General features: G+C 37.6%; 1 protein-coding gene across 1 annotated transcript; it reads left to right on the top strand.

The window, feature by feature from the left end:
- The first annotated feature begins 39 nt into the window (after positions 1–39).
- On the top strand, positions 40–12,673 carry LOC102785652 (arfaptin-1-like). The gene is made up of 8 exons (XM_087833836.1): positions 40–456; positions 2,462–2,562; positions 8,498–8,594; positions 9,418–9,530; positions 9,614–9,835; positions 10,792–10,949; positions 11,169–11,343; positions 11,876–12,673. Exons 2-8 carry the CDS (start codon positions 2,491–2,493, stop codon positions 12,029–12,031), a joined length of 993 nt encoding a protein of 330 aa, XP_087689962.1. The 5' UTR covers positions 40–456; positions 2,462–2,490; the 3' UTR covers positions 12,032–12,673.
- The last annotated feature ends 1,435 nt before the right edge of the window (positions 12,674–14,108 follow it).

A 14,108-nucleotide genomic window follows, 5' to 3' on the forward strand; every position in this document is an offset into this window, starting at 1 on the left:
AGAGTTATCTATCTTCCCAGATGCGCTACTAACGTGGAACTGAAATATGTCGCGAGAAAAACATCATTAGTCAGTTGAATTATATCCCATCGATTTACTGTTAAAAATGTGAAAGCTTGTGCTTTTAAACGTTAGAGCGTTAACACTGGCTGTGCTAATATGGCTGTAGACGATGTGCTCTAGGATGTTGAGGACTATTTAGAAATTCTCTAATACCTCATATTGCTATCACCGCCCCTCCAGGTGAGGACAGGAGGTTAACGCAAGCATCCCCTACAGAAAAACGAAAAAACTTCCGGGTGTGTGTGACTTTTTTCCTCGTTCTTGATTTTGTTTCACAACTTTTTAATTAGTCCAGTTTTCAGCGTGTAACGTTTAAATATGCAGAGCTGACGGCAGGAAGAAAAGCAGAAGCCCGGAAGAAGAAAAAGCAGAGTTTTTTTTAAAGCTGTGAAGGTAAAAACTGTCTGCAGTGTCTCGAATGGGCGCTGTCTGTTTCTGTTTAACTTATTTGATGTCACCAAGAGGGACTTAAACACTCTTTAATCCGCCTTTAACACGTATAAACTGATGTGAAAATTGGATTTAGTTACTTTGTCATGTGTGAAAATACTTAAGAAGTTTCTTGCAAAACTTTAAAAAAAACTCTACTTGTATGAGGCTTTTAACTTCCAGCTCGATGTAGCAATAAACTGGAAACTGAGTGAATAAGAATACAACAGGAAACTATTACTACACATACAGGCTATTACTAAGATTAATGTCGTAAAATGATGCAGAAGTTCATTCACTTGTTCTGTTTTTTTTTTTTGTTTGTTTGTTTGCTTTTTACCTAATCATTGTTAGTTTAGGTTTTCTCTCCATTTTTAACCTGCAAACTTTTCACTAATCCAGCTGCAGAAAATCTTTAGAGTTAAATAATAAAAATTACGAAGAACTAAAAAAGATGTAAACAAAGCACAGGCATTTGGTGTGTGTGTGTGTGTGTGTGTGTGTGTGTGTGTGTGTGTGTGTGTGTGTGTTTTCATACAGTTTTAATTGATTTCTTTATTTTATTATATTAGTGTCATTGTTATTTTTTTTATTGAAGATTTCATTATTAAAAATGTAAACATTTTTAAATAAAGCATATGAAGTTGTGCGGTAAATGGGTAAATTTGACTACATTTTATTTATTCTAAATTTTAATTAACTTTAATTGTTTCATGAATTTCTTTTTCAAGGTTTTGTAAAACTTAAAATGAATTTAAAAAATAATGTATATGCGTAACAGTAGTTTAAACAAAAAGGTTTTAAATTTCTGGCTTTTATTTGGCTCTACGCTGAGCAACAAAAATGATAATGTTGTGTTCACCGACTTGTTGGTGGAAGTAAAGCATATTTCCCTTTTAATAAGCAGAAGTTTAGATTAACTTGATTTTTCCTGTTGCATTATTTATTTTTTAAATGCGGCCTTTTATATCACGTTTGCATAATAACTTTGTCTGGATAATTTCTGCCTTGTGATGTTACACATGAGTTCAAAGGTCACAGTTTGCCTGCTGATCTGTCTTATCGCACACTTATAATGAGAGGTTTGTACTTTAAGTAAAGTTAAGTAAAGATTTAACTTTATTACCTGTGTTACAGTGGCTATTACTTGTCCATGTCATAAGAGTGCTTCACTGACTCACAGGCCCCGTAAATGCAAACACGTCCCAGCTCGTGAATGATTCATGCAGCTTTTGGGTAAAGTTGTTCAGTCAGCGTGTGTTTAAACTCCCTCTTTAATGTTGTCAGTCTGTTTTAAGATGGCATGAGGTTTGTTTTGCAAGATGCAGGGTGTGTTTAAAGCATTTGGAAGTCAGATAAGCCTTCATTTGTGGACTTTCATTTTTTTTAGAGCTGTGCACTTCTGTGACCAATAGGTGGCATTAGATTCCAGACTGAAAGAGATGCTGATCCTGTTTGTGCTTTTATTCCACCATGTTTTCCTTTAACTAAAGTAACCTTAGAAGCAAGTCTCACAATGCATGGCATTTATTTTGACAGTTATTTTAAAGCAATATTGAATATATAAGCAATACATACACAGATTTTGTTTAAGAGGCCACCCAGGCATAAAAACCACATCTATGGAATCAGTCATATTCATATTGGCTTAAACAAAAGGTGTACAGTTGCATCACGTCAGTGTTGTCCTGGTTAAACATCCAAAGATAGTTGGACTTTAAAAGAGTTCACTTACTTTTTTTTGTTTATTTTATGGAACACAAGATGAATAACAGTATTATTACTGATAATAATAATTAATCAATAATCAAGTAATAGTCAGGTGTAGCTTAGCTTCTATTAAAGAGCTCATTCTAATAAAAACAGGTGGTGAAATGATTAGGTAGAAACACCACTCTGAAAAACTTTTCATAACAATCACGTGAACAAGTTTTTTTACAGCACAGATGATTGTTTTCTGTTTTTCTAGTAAAAAAGGAGCGAGGGAGGAAGAGGAGGATGGCCGTGGTGGAGCAGAGAGGAAGTGTCACCGTGGTGTCCGCTGTCACAGAGGAAGAAATTCCTCCAAAGGTGAGCTTGTTTGATGGTATGAGCAATAACAGAGTTTAGTAGGACCTGCTTTTTGTGAAGAAGGGGGGAAATATTGTTGTGCAGATGGTGGCAGGAGGCAGAAACATGGACATGCAGATAATGGCACATAATGCTGGATCTGAAAATTTTAGTAGATGCCTTTTAACAGAGGCTTTCACTGAATTTAAATATAATTAAAATAGAAAAAAAAGACAAGTTTAGAGACAAAATTGGTTAAGATGATGGAGGACAAACAATCCATTCAGTACGCTGGGCTGGATGAGTGAGTGTAAAGGCTGTATTGTGAGGTCTTGTTGGGAGAGTGATGGCAATTTGAAGTGGCACTAACATATCACATCACTATCAAAAAAAGTGTTACAGAGATGGATGTTAACAAGCCTTCTTCAGGTTCCCCCAAAGAGGCATTTTCAGACTCTTACTTGTACTAGCTGGATCTTGTTGACCAATTTTTCCTTTTTGTATTGAGCTGAACTAAACAGCGAGTGAGTCAAGGCTTTTAAAAAGTACAGAAAATACGCTGCAGTTAACAGAAGATCTGTGCTTGATTTAAAACCCATAACAAACAAGAGCTTTGTGCTGAAAATGAAAGGAAAAAAGTAGAAAATTATAAGTGTTTCATAATCATTGGAAAAAAGTGTTCAGCTTATCAACCAACCCATACACTCATGTGAGCTGTAGCCATCCTGAATAACTGATTGTACTCGTCTTTAACAGGGCAGGCTGTGGTTTAAAGACCACACCCAATGCTGCTGGTTTCCAGTAGAGTAAACATCAGCTCATTTGTATAATCCACAAACAGCACTGTGGACGCTTTTCATTGGAACTAAAAAATGTCCAGTGTAAAAACTAACATGTTCTACTTTAAAGCCCTCAATTAAAATCCTGGAAAATCTTAAACAACCAGTAAAAGTTTCATGTGAAGGACAACAGACTACATGCCATTACTCCTGCCGCCGCTCAGCATCAGAGCGATGTGTAGATTTAAAACCTGTGGTTAGTGCACTTGTTTTTACATGTAATGCATGTGGCTATGCAACCTGGCAGGTAAAAACAAAAGGGGGCAGATTCTGTAATCTTATTAGCTGCTGCCATGACAACAAAGGCAAACTGGCGCGATGAACATTCACAGTGAGCAGATGAATCAGTGTCTGATTCGAAGACCGTTGTTGTGGTTAATATTAAGTGTGTGACAGCGGGAGGCAGGAGTGGTGCTCCTTACATCTACATGTAGTTGCTTTTTGTAAACTGAAACGTGTCAGCTGCTGCTCGTGAATATCCAGCAGGTTGTTGTTTTGCTTTTTTGTTTTCACGACCGGTGACACTTGACTGAAATAAAACGATGGTTCTTGTTTTTCATGCTTTCAGTGGTCACATGAGAAGGTTGACGCCACACACGTTACACTTTTAATACGAGTAAATTTGTGAAACCTTTTCTTTACATACTCTTTACATTCCACTGAAAATGAACCTTTGCTAGACAGACCTCAGGGTTTATGCGTGTGTGGAGAAAATGTAGGCTGTCATTAGGGGTGGGGGAAAAAATCGATACTGTGTAGTATCGTGATATTTTGTTTGCTAATAATGAATCGATACAGGGGCAGCAGAAATCGATATTTTGTTACAAAAAAAGTTTTTGTGGACTCTGATTTCAGAGCATGTTGATCCTTTTTCTGAGCAAGAATCCTGACATTCCTTCACTGTCCAAATGTGTTCAACAGTTTACTTATTTTAATTTAAGACATGTTTTATTTTAATTAAGTTTAAAACTTTTTATTTAATGTAAAATTATATTTTGTTTTAATTTACTTTCAAATTCTTCAGTTGCTGAATGGGCTGCATAGTTTTCATAAATTTCATAGTTCAGAATAGCTATAATTGTACCAGATGGTTGCATTCAGTTAAGTTGGACTAGACTGTAATACAAACTGTTCAAGTTTGTCAACAATAAAACTGAAATGAGAGAAAGACTGAGTGCGAGACTTTGATATTAGATAAAATGAATATTGATAAAGTTTACCTTTATGTACAGAATCTGAATATCGCAAAATATTTTTAAAAATTGCAATAATATCGTATCGTGTGTTAAGTATTGTGATAATATCGTATCATGGGATGTATGGCGATTCCCACCTCTAGCTGTCATGCTGACAAATTTCTTCACAGGAAGAAATGATAGTAATAACGAAGTCTTCTAACAACATATGCTGATGACCCTAATTTTATCTAACTTTTACAAGTTTCAATTGGATATAATTTCTTCTTCTCTACAACTTCATTTGTTTAGCACAATTAAAAAATACAGTTTTGCAAAGCGTCTGAATAAAAGCTTACATTACACATAAGTGTTCAAACATACGGTCTTACATTCTTTCCTGCATACACACAAACACAAGAATAATGGGAGAAAGATTCATCTATAAAAATCTGTTCTCAGCAGTCGTTTACAGTGAGCCACAACCTCAGCTGACCTGATGGGCTGAGGAAGGCTGTTCCAAAGCGTGATCACCTCGCAGACTGTGGTCAGATTATCAGAGAAAGTGACTGATGTTATAAGGCAGGGGTCTCGAACTCCAGGCCTCGAGGGCCGGTGTCCTGCAGTTTTTAGATGTGTCCTCGATCCATCACAGTTGATTTAAATGGCTAAATTACCTCCTCAACATGTCTTGAAGTTCTGGTAATGAACTAATCATTTGATTCAGGTGTGTTGACCGAGGGTGAGATCTAAAACCTGCAGGACACCGGCCCTTGAGGCCTGGAGTTCGAGACCCCTGTTATAAGGTATCCGTACATCTGCTATATCGGTAATAATCTGGACATGTGGGGCTTTATATCTTTTTAACAAAGTTTTAAATGAATTCTGAATTTCACTGGAAGCCGGTGAAGGAAAGCAAGAATAGGTGTGATATGTGAGCCAGAGGGCTGAGAGATGCACGTGAATTAGTTCGAATAATCAAGGTGGAAGAAAATTAAAGCGTTTACTGAAAGTTGCATATTATTGGATGCCAGTAAAGGTTTGATTTTATTTATTTTTATGTTGGATTTTAAATTGTAATGCTGATTTAAAGAAAACAGTGAGGTTCTTAGCAGATGAGCTGATGTTGTTGGTGAGGGGGGCTGATGTAATGTTACCTCATTTGAGATGTTATGAGGGCCAAACACAAATGTTTCTTCTATTGCCACCGCCAGAGCTAAATAAATGAAAAGAACACAGAAGTCCCAAAAACGGTGGATCCTCCATTTCACTCAAACCTGGAATACAAACTTGTTGGATGGTCTGTACCATACAGCAATCCACGCATCACATAAATCCATTCTCCACAAAAAAAGCCACCATTAACACGGTCAGGAGGTCCAGTTCAGTGACCTGAGTTACTGGAGGCCTAAGAGATGATGGATTACCACAGCTCTGTATCTGGAAACTTGTCAAAGTGACTACACTCCTATCTTTATGCCTTAGAGCAGCGGTCCCCAACCTTTTTTGCGCCACGGACCAGTTTATGCCCGACAATATTTTCACGGACCGGCCTTTAAGGTGTCGCGGATAAATACAACAAAATAAAACCAGAACCGGTACCAAAAAAAAGAAGATTTATTCATAACACACGTGAAAAGACCCAAGAAAACCGAGTTAACAATAAAAACAATAACAAAATAACGCTGAAAACCCATAAAAACCCTGAAAACTATACATTTCACACCTGAGCCTTAACTATCGCGGCCCAGTACCAAACGACTCACGGACCAGTAGCGGTCCGAGGCCCGGGGGTTGGGGACCGCTGCCTTAGAGGTTTCCAAATGGATGATTTATAAAAACATGAGTCATTGTGCAGTTATGATGGAGGGAACCATCCTTAGAGGCCAAAACAGCTTTTTATTTGCAAACATGTATATTTTGGATATAAACTTGGGGAGCACTTTGGAGCCAACCTCAAGTGAACATTTTGTGCTTCAGTCCCAGTGGTTGTTGTGCTGGTTAATCCTATTCCTTCCACATTAAACTGTCTCTTTAATCTCTCATTTTTCTTTTCATGTATAAATTAGTTAGATTAATTTGATGACAACACTGTAAAATATATTAACTAGATTGATGGTTTGAGTTGTTGTCTAAAAACAACATAGAATCTGGTGGGTCACCAGTCATGGAAACTTTGATGGCCTGATTCAAGCCACCTGTGAAACCTCAGATTTGAAAATCTGCTGTTTGATTCAGAAGTTATACACATAAATGGAGACCATTGGTAGCACTAGAGTTATTCAGGAATAAACATTAAACATGATGAAAAGAATAAATGAAATGCCCCCATCCATCTTCACTTATCCAATTCAGTGTCATGTGTTAATTTTATTTACCAAACATTGGTAGAAACTACTACAGACTCCATTAGTAAAAGAAGAAAAGTATTGAAGAAAAGGTATGAACCACTGAACCCAGATCTCTTCACAGCTTAAATCACAAAAAATAACAGCATGTCTGGCCTATAGTTAATAGATAGAGAGGATATCTATAGTGGACTGATAAGTGGAGAAACAATTTCTCGATAAACCTTTGTTATTGGACCTTTAATAACTCGCCACAGAAATCCGGACCCTTACAGTCACATATAAGCTCCTCTAACCTTTGGAAAAATCCAAGGTGGGCACTGAGAGGCTTGATTTGCGTCACTGTGTGCCTCGCTGTCACTTCAATGTGGCACAAAACCTTTGAGCTAATTTCCTGCAGCACAGTGAGCCTTCCAGGTATGTGTGTGTTTGTGTGTGTGTGTTTGTGTGTGTGTGAGTGTGCGAGTTTTGGGAAAGTGAGTCATTATTCCATTAGAAAACATATGTAAGATATGCTTACTGGGTACAGTAACAGCTTACTGCTGTTGGACAGTTAGGATCTACACCCTGGCACTTTGTCAAAATTAGGAGACCACACTAAACGAACTGCCCCTTGTATGTTTGTCAGTTGCCTCTGTTTTGGCAGATAAGGGTGACCAGTGTGAAATTAGTCAAAAGAAATGCTTTATTTTCCAGGGGTGGCATATCTGTAGCTCACTGGATAATTATTTAATCGTGCAGTTTATAGCAAACCTACTGAAAAGTTTCAATTAATTGATTTTTGTAGCTAATTACTGTGTCATTTCTTTTCGTTGCTGTTGGGTGCTACTGGTTAATGGAGATTGTTAGAAGTGACAACACTGGGCCTTTGGCTTAAGCTAGTCTATGGGGTAAGGTGTGTTGTGGAAGTTTTCCACTTAAATAAAGCCTGCAGACGAGCGGTGAGCGGTAGCTAACATTCTTTAATCCAAACACACAAAGAACATACAACCAAGCTTGATGGAGAGCCTGCATGACCACGGGGCAGGTCAGCAGAGTCTCACTGAGCCTAGCATGGCTCTCAGTTAAATACCTTCTCCAGGAACAAAAGGCAGTACACAGCTGTTTCACATCTTAAGGTTCACACTCCCTTGCTACTTCCCAGAGTCCTCGAAGAGACAAAAGATTGGTCCTCTGGAGTTCCTGTTTCCCCCAACATCCTTACTACACCCCTTACCATTTGTCTTAAGTATGAGTGTCAGACATGTTAAAATCCAGTGGCACCAAGGCATTACAATAACGTGATTAATACATAAATGAAAGAAATTCCTATACAATCGCATGTTATTCATAGACATGCCAAAACCTTGCATCAAGGAGGTGATCGATTGCTAGCAAAAACAATTGTTTGAAACTGCTTGATTTGCATTTGTTTAATTTGCGAGTATAACTGAGACCAGTCTAACCCCACAGACCAGTCAAAATTAGAATTTTGAGAAGGTCAAAGAGATCTGCAAGTACTTTTAGATACAACAAGCTGCTTGGGCACATCATGTCCTCAGTAGACCGTATAATGATAGAAGCCATTAATTAAACAGTGATGTTTTTTTTACAGGAAGCAAACGGTAATGGCAGCCACGCCAGCAACGATGTCACTGCCCCCACAGCTGAGACCACTCCAGATGTTCCAGAGGAACAGAAGCAGAGCAAAGGTAAAGAAGTGAAGGACTTACAGCTGAACACCACCCACCTCTAATGCCAGTGGTGTAGGATATTCCAGTCCATTGGTAGACTATAATTTGGCCCGTTTATTCAAGTACCTTGCATAAAGTTTTAATGTACTTTTATTGTGCTTTGTACCCCATCTCACGTATTTTAAATCTTTAGTTACTATTATTTAGCGTTTTTTAAATACAACTCTCCCAATAAATTGGGAAGAAATATTATTAGACATAAATGTACCCAGCACAGTACAGGTAATTCAAATCCTCTCTAGCTGCAATATTCAAGTGATATACACGTTGCCTAGTCAATAATAATAATCATCCAGTATTGTAATGTATATGATTCCACATACAGAATATTTTTACTTGAGGTATTATATTTTGATGCTCAGCTTTGTCCACTAGAGGGCGCTCCAGAGTGTGAAAACTGCAGCAAAGTCATTAGACTCCTGTTGTATCCAATCAAATGCACTGTTATTACTGCGGGTACAAGCATCACTATACTGAAGTGTAACTGTATGCACATTTTTTTTCATAGAGAAGTGCAATATTATTTATGTGTCTTTCCAAAAAGTTAACATTTTAATAACTTTAACAGCTTTTGTAGATCCAGTCTGATCCATAAATTTTAATAGTTGAAAGAGATAATTGAAATATTATGATTACTTCTTTTTCTTTGCCATGTGTTGTGTAAATGGTAGGTTCATTAAATATAATTAACATTAAAAATATCAGATGAACTCCATTGTATTTTCATTGCTATTGAATATGACTTTATAATGATTATATAAAATTTTGACCCCAACTCCAGGTTTCTCACTCACACCTGAGATACCCAAAGGTGTGGTGATTCAAGGTAACAACAGCAACCCTGCCAGCGAGAAGTTCAGAAGAGTTCGCAACTGGAGCATCACCAAATATAAGGTTGGAGGATTTTGACTAGACTTCCTATTACTGTACTTTGGTGCCAGATATAATCAATTACTATCGATCTGGTCTCCCCACAGTATACCAAGCAGGCTCTTTCGGAGAAGCTTGGCCGTGGGTCTCGTACCGTGGATCTGGACCTGGAGCCCCGCCTCGAGCTGCTCAAAGACGACCGACAGCGCTATGAAAATGTGACCAGTCTGGCTCAGACGCTTGCCAGTCAGCTCTCTCAGCTCACAGTTACCCAGAAGAACCTCGGGGATGCCTTCACAGAACTCAGCGTCAAAACCCCAACTCTGCACGTAAGTATTGGGGATACAAGCTGCTACTTTAAGTCTACCTGCTAATGCTAACAGGATTACATACAATAACCTTTGATGTATTTAGAATTACTAGATCCAGTGCTGAGGACATGCTGAACTCTAAGTTTCTTTGTCCAAAAATTATATATAAAAATCCCCAAGTTATCCTGTAAAAACACAATCTGATGATTGTTTACTGTTTTTGGTCATCATATTGATTGTGACTTGCTGAAATATTTTCCCGAATGATAGATGTCAACACTCAGGTATAACTTCCACATTAGTTCCAATAAAGGAGTAAAAGTCGAAATCACAAGTAAAGACGTCAGAGTTTACCTGCTAGTGCAGACAGATTGTTTGGTTCCCCACCATAGACAGTATGAAAGACCTCACTAATTAAATAATATTAATGATAATAATAATTAAATAGTGAAATCCTGTGAAGCCCAGATCTGAGAGCTTCCGTCATTAAATAGCTTGGTATCTTGAAACCAAAGTAATGAGAAGGTGGTAGCTGTGACTTCCAAATATTCACTGGCTACATAACTAGCATGAGCTAGTGTTATTCACTGTGGGCACTTGGAAGAAGCACAAACGTCACAAAAATTAGATTTTCAGAGTCCTTCACACTGAAATCTCTCAAGCTGTTAGAGGGAGAGTCAGACAAGCTTACAGCATTTTAAGAAATTGGCGATAAAAAGGCTTTAATATATGGAAAAAGCTACACAGAGTCCATGTAAAAAAAAATTTGATATCTTGTCCAATCATAAATTGGAATCCAGAGGACAATATCGCCATTAAAGATCTCGGGTTCAAATGATTTGCCATTTTTCTGGTTGTAAACTAACCTAACAGATGATTCAGGTTTATTTAACCAGCTATAGTTCCCATCGATGTGGCTATTATGTCTCTATGCGTCATGCTTACTTGCATTTTCTTTGTAATATAAATACCAGCTGGAGTTTGGCATAAATGCAGACGCTCAGAGGTTTCTCTCCAAGAGCGGCGAAACGCTGACGGAAGCCATCAACGCCTTCACATCTGACATGAACACACTGGTCAACAAAACCATTGAAGACACAATGATCAATGCTAAGCAGTATGAGACTGTCAGGTGGGTTAAAAAGCACACTTCCTTTTTTCCCTTTCTCAATAAATTCATGTGCTGTGACAGTGACTCTGCAATCAAACTAACATCCAACCAGAAAGAAGCAGGGAGGTTAATCTCCGCACCCACGCAGCAGGAAATTGAGATCAAATGAGAGATACCTAACCACTACAATACAACAGGGAGCTTCAGTGTACACATCCGTGTCAATTTCCTGTCTTCCAGGATCGAGTATGATGCGTTCCGGGTCGATCTGGAGGAGCTGAACATGGGCCCCCGTGATGCTGTCACCTTGCCCAAACTGGAGCAGGCCCAGAAAGACTTCCAGACTCAGAGGGAGAAGTACGAGAAGATCCGAGACGACCTGTCAGTCAAAGTCAAGTTGCTGGAGGGGAACAAGGTGACAAGTATTGGATTGATCTTTCTTTACTTTGTGCATCTGAAGTTAGGGAATAAAGATGGAGGTGACGACGTATGCGTGAACCATGTGACAAGTGAAATAGTTTTTAGCATCTTTTAAGGTTTCTCATCGTTTCCATGCATTTTTTCCCCAAATTATTCGACTATAAAATATTCTGTCACATTAAGCCATATTTTGTTGATATGACTACTTTTTATTAGGAGATGATGATAATAATAATAATGTTTATATAATAAAAAAAAGTTGATCAGTTTTTCCCAGTAAAATACTCTTATTTAAATGACAATACGATGCTAAAACAAAGCGATGTGCACCGTTTTTATGCCTGGTACAATAAATTCCCAATCCAGTGTCACTGTTATAGTTTAGAGTTTTAGCTAACTTTCTAATCTTCAGTGTTTCTAAGTTGGAATAACAATAACATAAATAACCACATATGAATTGAGTAAAATTATTGTAGTGTCATCTAACACAGTTAATAAAAAAGTGTTATTTTTTCTTTCCTATGCAGGTCAAAGTCCTCCGTAATCAGTTGTGGATGCTCCACGGCGCCTTTGCAGCTCACAGCTTGTCCTGTCAGAATTTCCTGGAGAAAAACATCCAAGAGGCCGGAGAACATCTCAACAACGTCAGCACCGATGTCCCCTCCTTCCTGGAAGAAAGTTGACACAGCAAAGCAACAACCAATAGTGTCGTAAGGCAGAATCAGAGGGAGTCAGAGGAACATTTGGCATTCATGGATTCTCTGTGAGAAAAGTTCGGGAGTACTCAGCTAGAAATGTTTAATGAATGCTAGAGGGTGATTAATTCATTTATACCAGAGTGGAATTTAATTTTTTAGATTTGGGATGAATTTCCAGCCTCACAAAGAGCTCTGGAAACAAAGTTGAGTGTTCGCTACAGAAAATAGGGAGTTAGCAAAAATAATTTATTTGGGATGTAGAAAGGGTTTCATGGGTTCTGGTGTAACTCATGGAGGTCTGGAAAGGCCTTGAAAAGGTCTCAAAATGTGAGTCTGTAATAAGTCTTAAAAATAATTCTGATTTAAGAGAAATATCATCTCTCATTCATTCAGTAAAATGCATTTATTCATAGACATACAAACATTTGCACTCTCCTGGGTTTCTTACCTCTGTTTCAATGCATTGGGGAGTAAATCCATCTAATCCTCCAGGAGTCAGTAAGCCTTTCTTTGAACTTCCAAAATCCTCAGCCACTGCAGTCACAAGCTCACAGCTCCCGAAAGTGCCTCAACACCACTGCTGGAAAACAGTTTCATAGTCAAAAAAGGCTGCTACAGTTCGTTCATTAAGAAAATTAAATCTGAGTGTCAAATATCTGAAGATAGCAGCAGAATCTAACTGGTGTGAAAATATCAGCTAATTGTTTTGGGGTTTTTTAAACTTCTGTTGATGCTGAAACCTAAACCTAAAACAATTCAGTAACTTTTGGATTTGATGTGCGTATTTGTATATTGATAAAAACCAAAATGCCAAACTCAAATCCAGCAACTGGTTACGTATGATTCAGATTTTGTGTTTTATTTATTTTGACTGCTGAAGAATGGCCACCTCCAAATGTAGCTATCTATCACAGTATCACTGTTCTTGGCTGGTTGCCACTTTCTTCTATGGTTTACATCACAAGCACCTCTGTCACCTCTAAAGGTCGGTCACAACAAAACACTGATCGTGATGTCGATAGTGAGCATTGGTTGTCAGTATGCCAGAGATTTTGGTTTAAACCCCTGGTCTGATTGGCTGTTGGTCATGTTCTTCGCTTGTTCACGGTGCAAAAACTTGTTGGTCCAATGGTTTGCTAATAGCCAAAAATGTTGTTGTTTATCTAGTATGTTAGCACTGCTTGTTGTTTAATACCAGTCTTTCAGGCTATATTTCACCAGTAAAAAGGTTTTCCTTTTTATTTTGGACGTTCACATTAAGAGTTGCATGTTAATAAAAGTTTTAGATTTTTTAAATAAATAACCACCCAGGCACTGTTTTTTTTCAGTAGGATTTATCTTGCTGTGTGTTGGTCATAATACATTGTTTGTTTTTTAGAGAAAGACAGCCTTTTAGGGAACATTTGAGCAAAGTGTTTAATGGGTAAAGCTGTAAAAAAAGTTTTACTATATGTCGACGATGGTGCCTTATAAGTATAGAAATGTTGGCTAAAAACAACTTTCCAGCAATATTTAACTATCAGCCAAATATTAGAGTTGAACTAACACTCCTATTAATGTACAGGTTCCTGCACACTTCTGTTTTATTATTTTCATCTGTAAGCTACACGTTCACATTAAGAGTTGCATGTTAATAAAAGTTTTAGATTTTTTTAAATAAATAACCACCCAGGCACTGTTTTTTTTCAGTAGGATTTATCTTGCTGTGTGTTGGTCATAATACATTGTTTGTTTTTTAGAGAAAGACAGCCTTTTAGGGAACATTTGAGCAAAGTGTTTAATGGGTAAAGCTGTAAAAAAAGTTTTACTATATGTCGACGATGGTGCCTTATAAGTATAGAAATGTTGACTAAAAACAACTTTCCAGCAATATTTAACTATCAGCCAAATATTAGAGTTGAACTAACACTCCTATTAATGTACAGGTTCCTGCACACTTCTGTTTTATTATTTTCATCTGTAAGCTACACGTTCACATTAAGAGTTGCATGTTAATAAAAGTTTTAGATTTTTTTAAATAAATAACCACCCAGGCACTGTTTTTTTTCAGTAGGATTTATCT

Source organism: Neolamprologus brichardi, chromosome 3 (genome assembly GCF_056152115.1).
Source record: "Neolamprologus brichardi isolate AB-2024 chromosome 3, ASM5615211v1, whole genome shotgun sequence".
NCBI classification, from domain to species: domain Eukaryota; kingdom Metazoa; phylum Chordata; class Actinopteri; order Cichliformes; family Cichlidae; genus Neolamprologus; species Neolamprologus brichardi.

Coding starts and splice junctions, on each gene's coding strand:
- LOC102785652 (XM_087833836.1), top strand. CDS start 2,491: ATGGCCGTGGTGGAGCAGAGAGGAAGTGTCACCGTGGTGTCCGCTGTC. Junction 9,836..10,791: donor TCAAAACCCCAACTCTGCAC/GTAAGTATTGGG, acceptor TATAAATACCAG/CTGGAGTTTGGCATAAATGC. Junction 10,950..11,168: donor AAGCAGTATGAGACTGTCAG/GTGGGTTAAAAA, acceptor CCTGTCTTCCAG/GATCGAGTATGATGCGTTCC.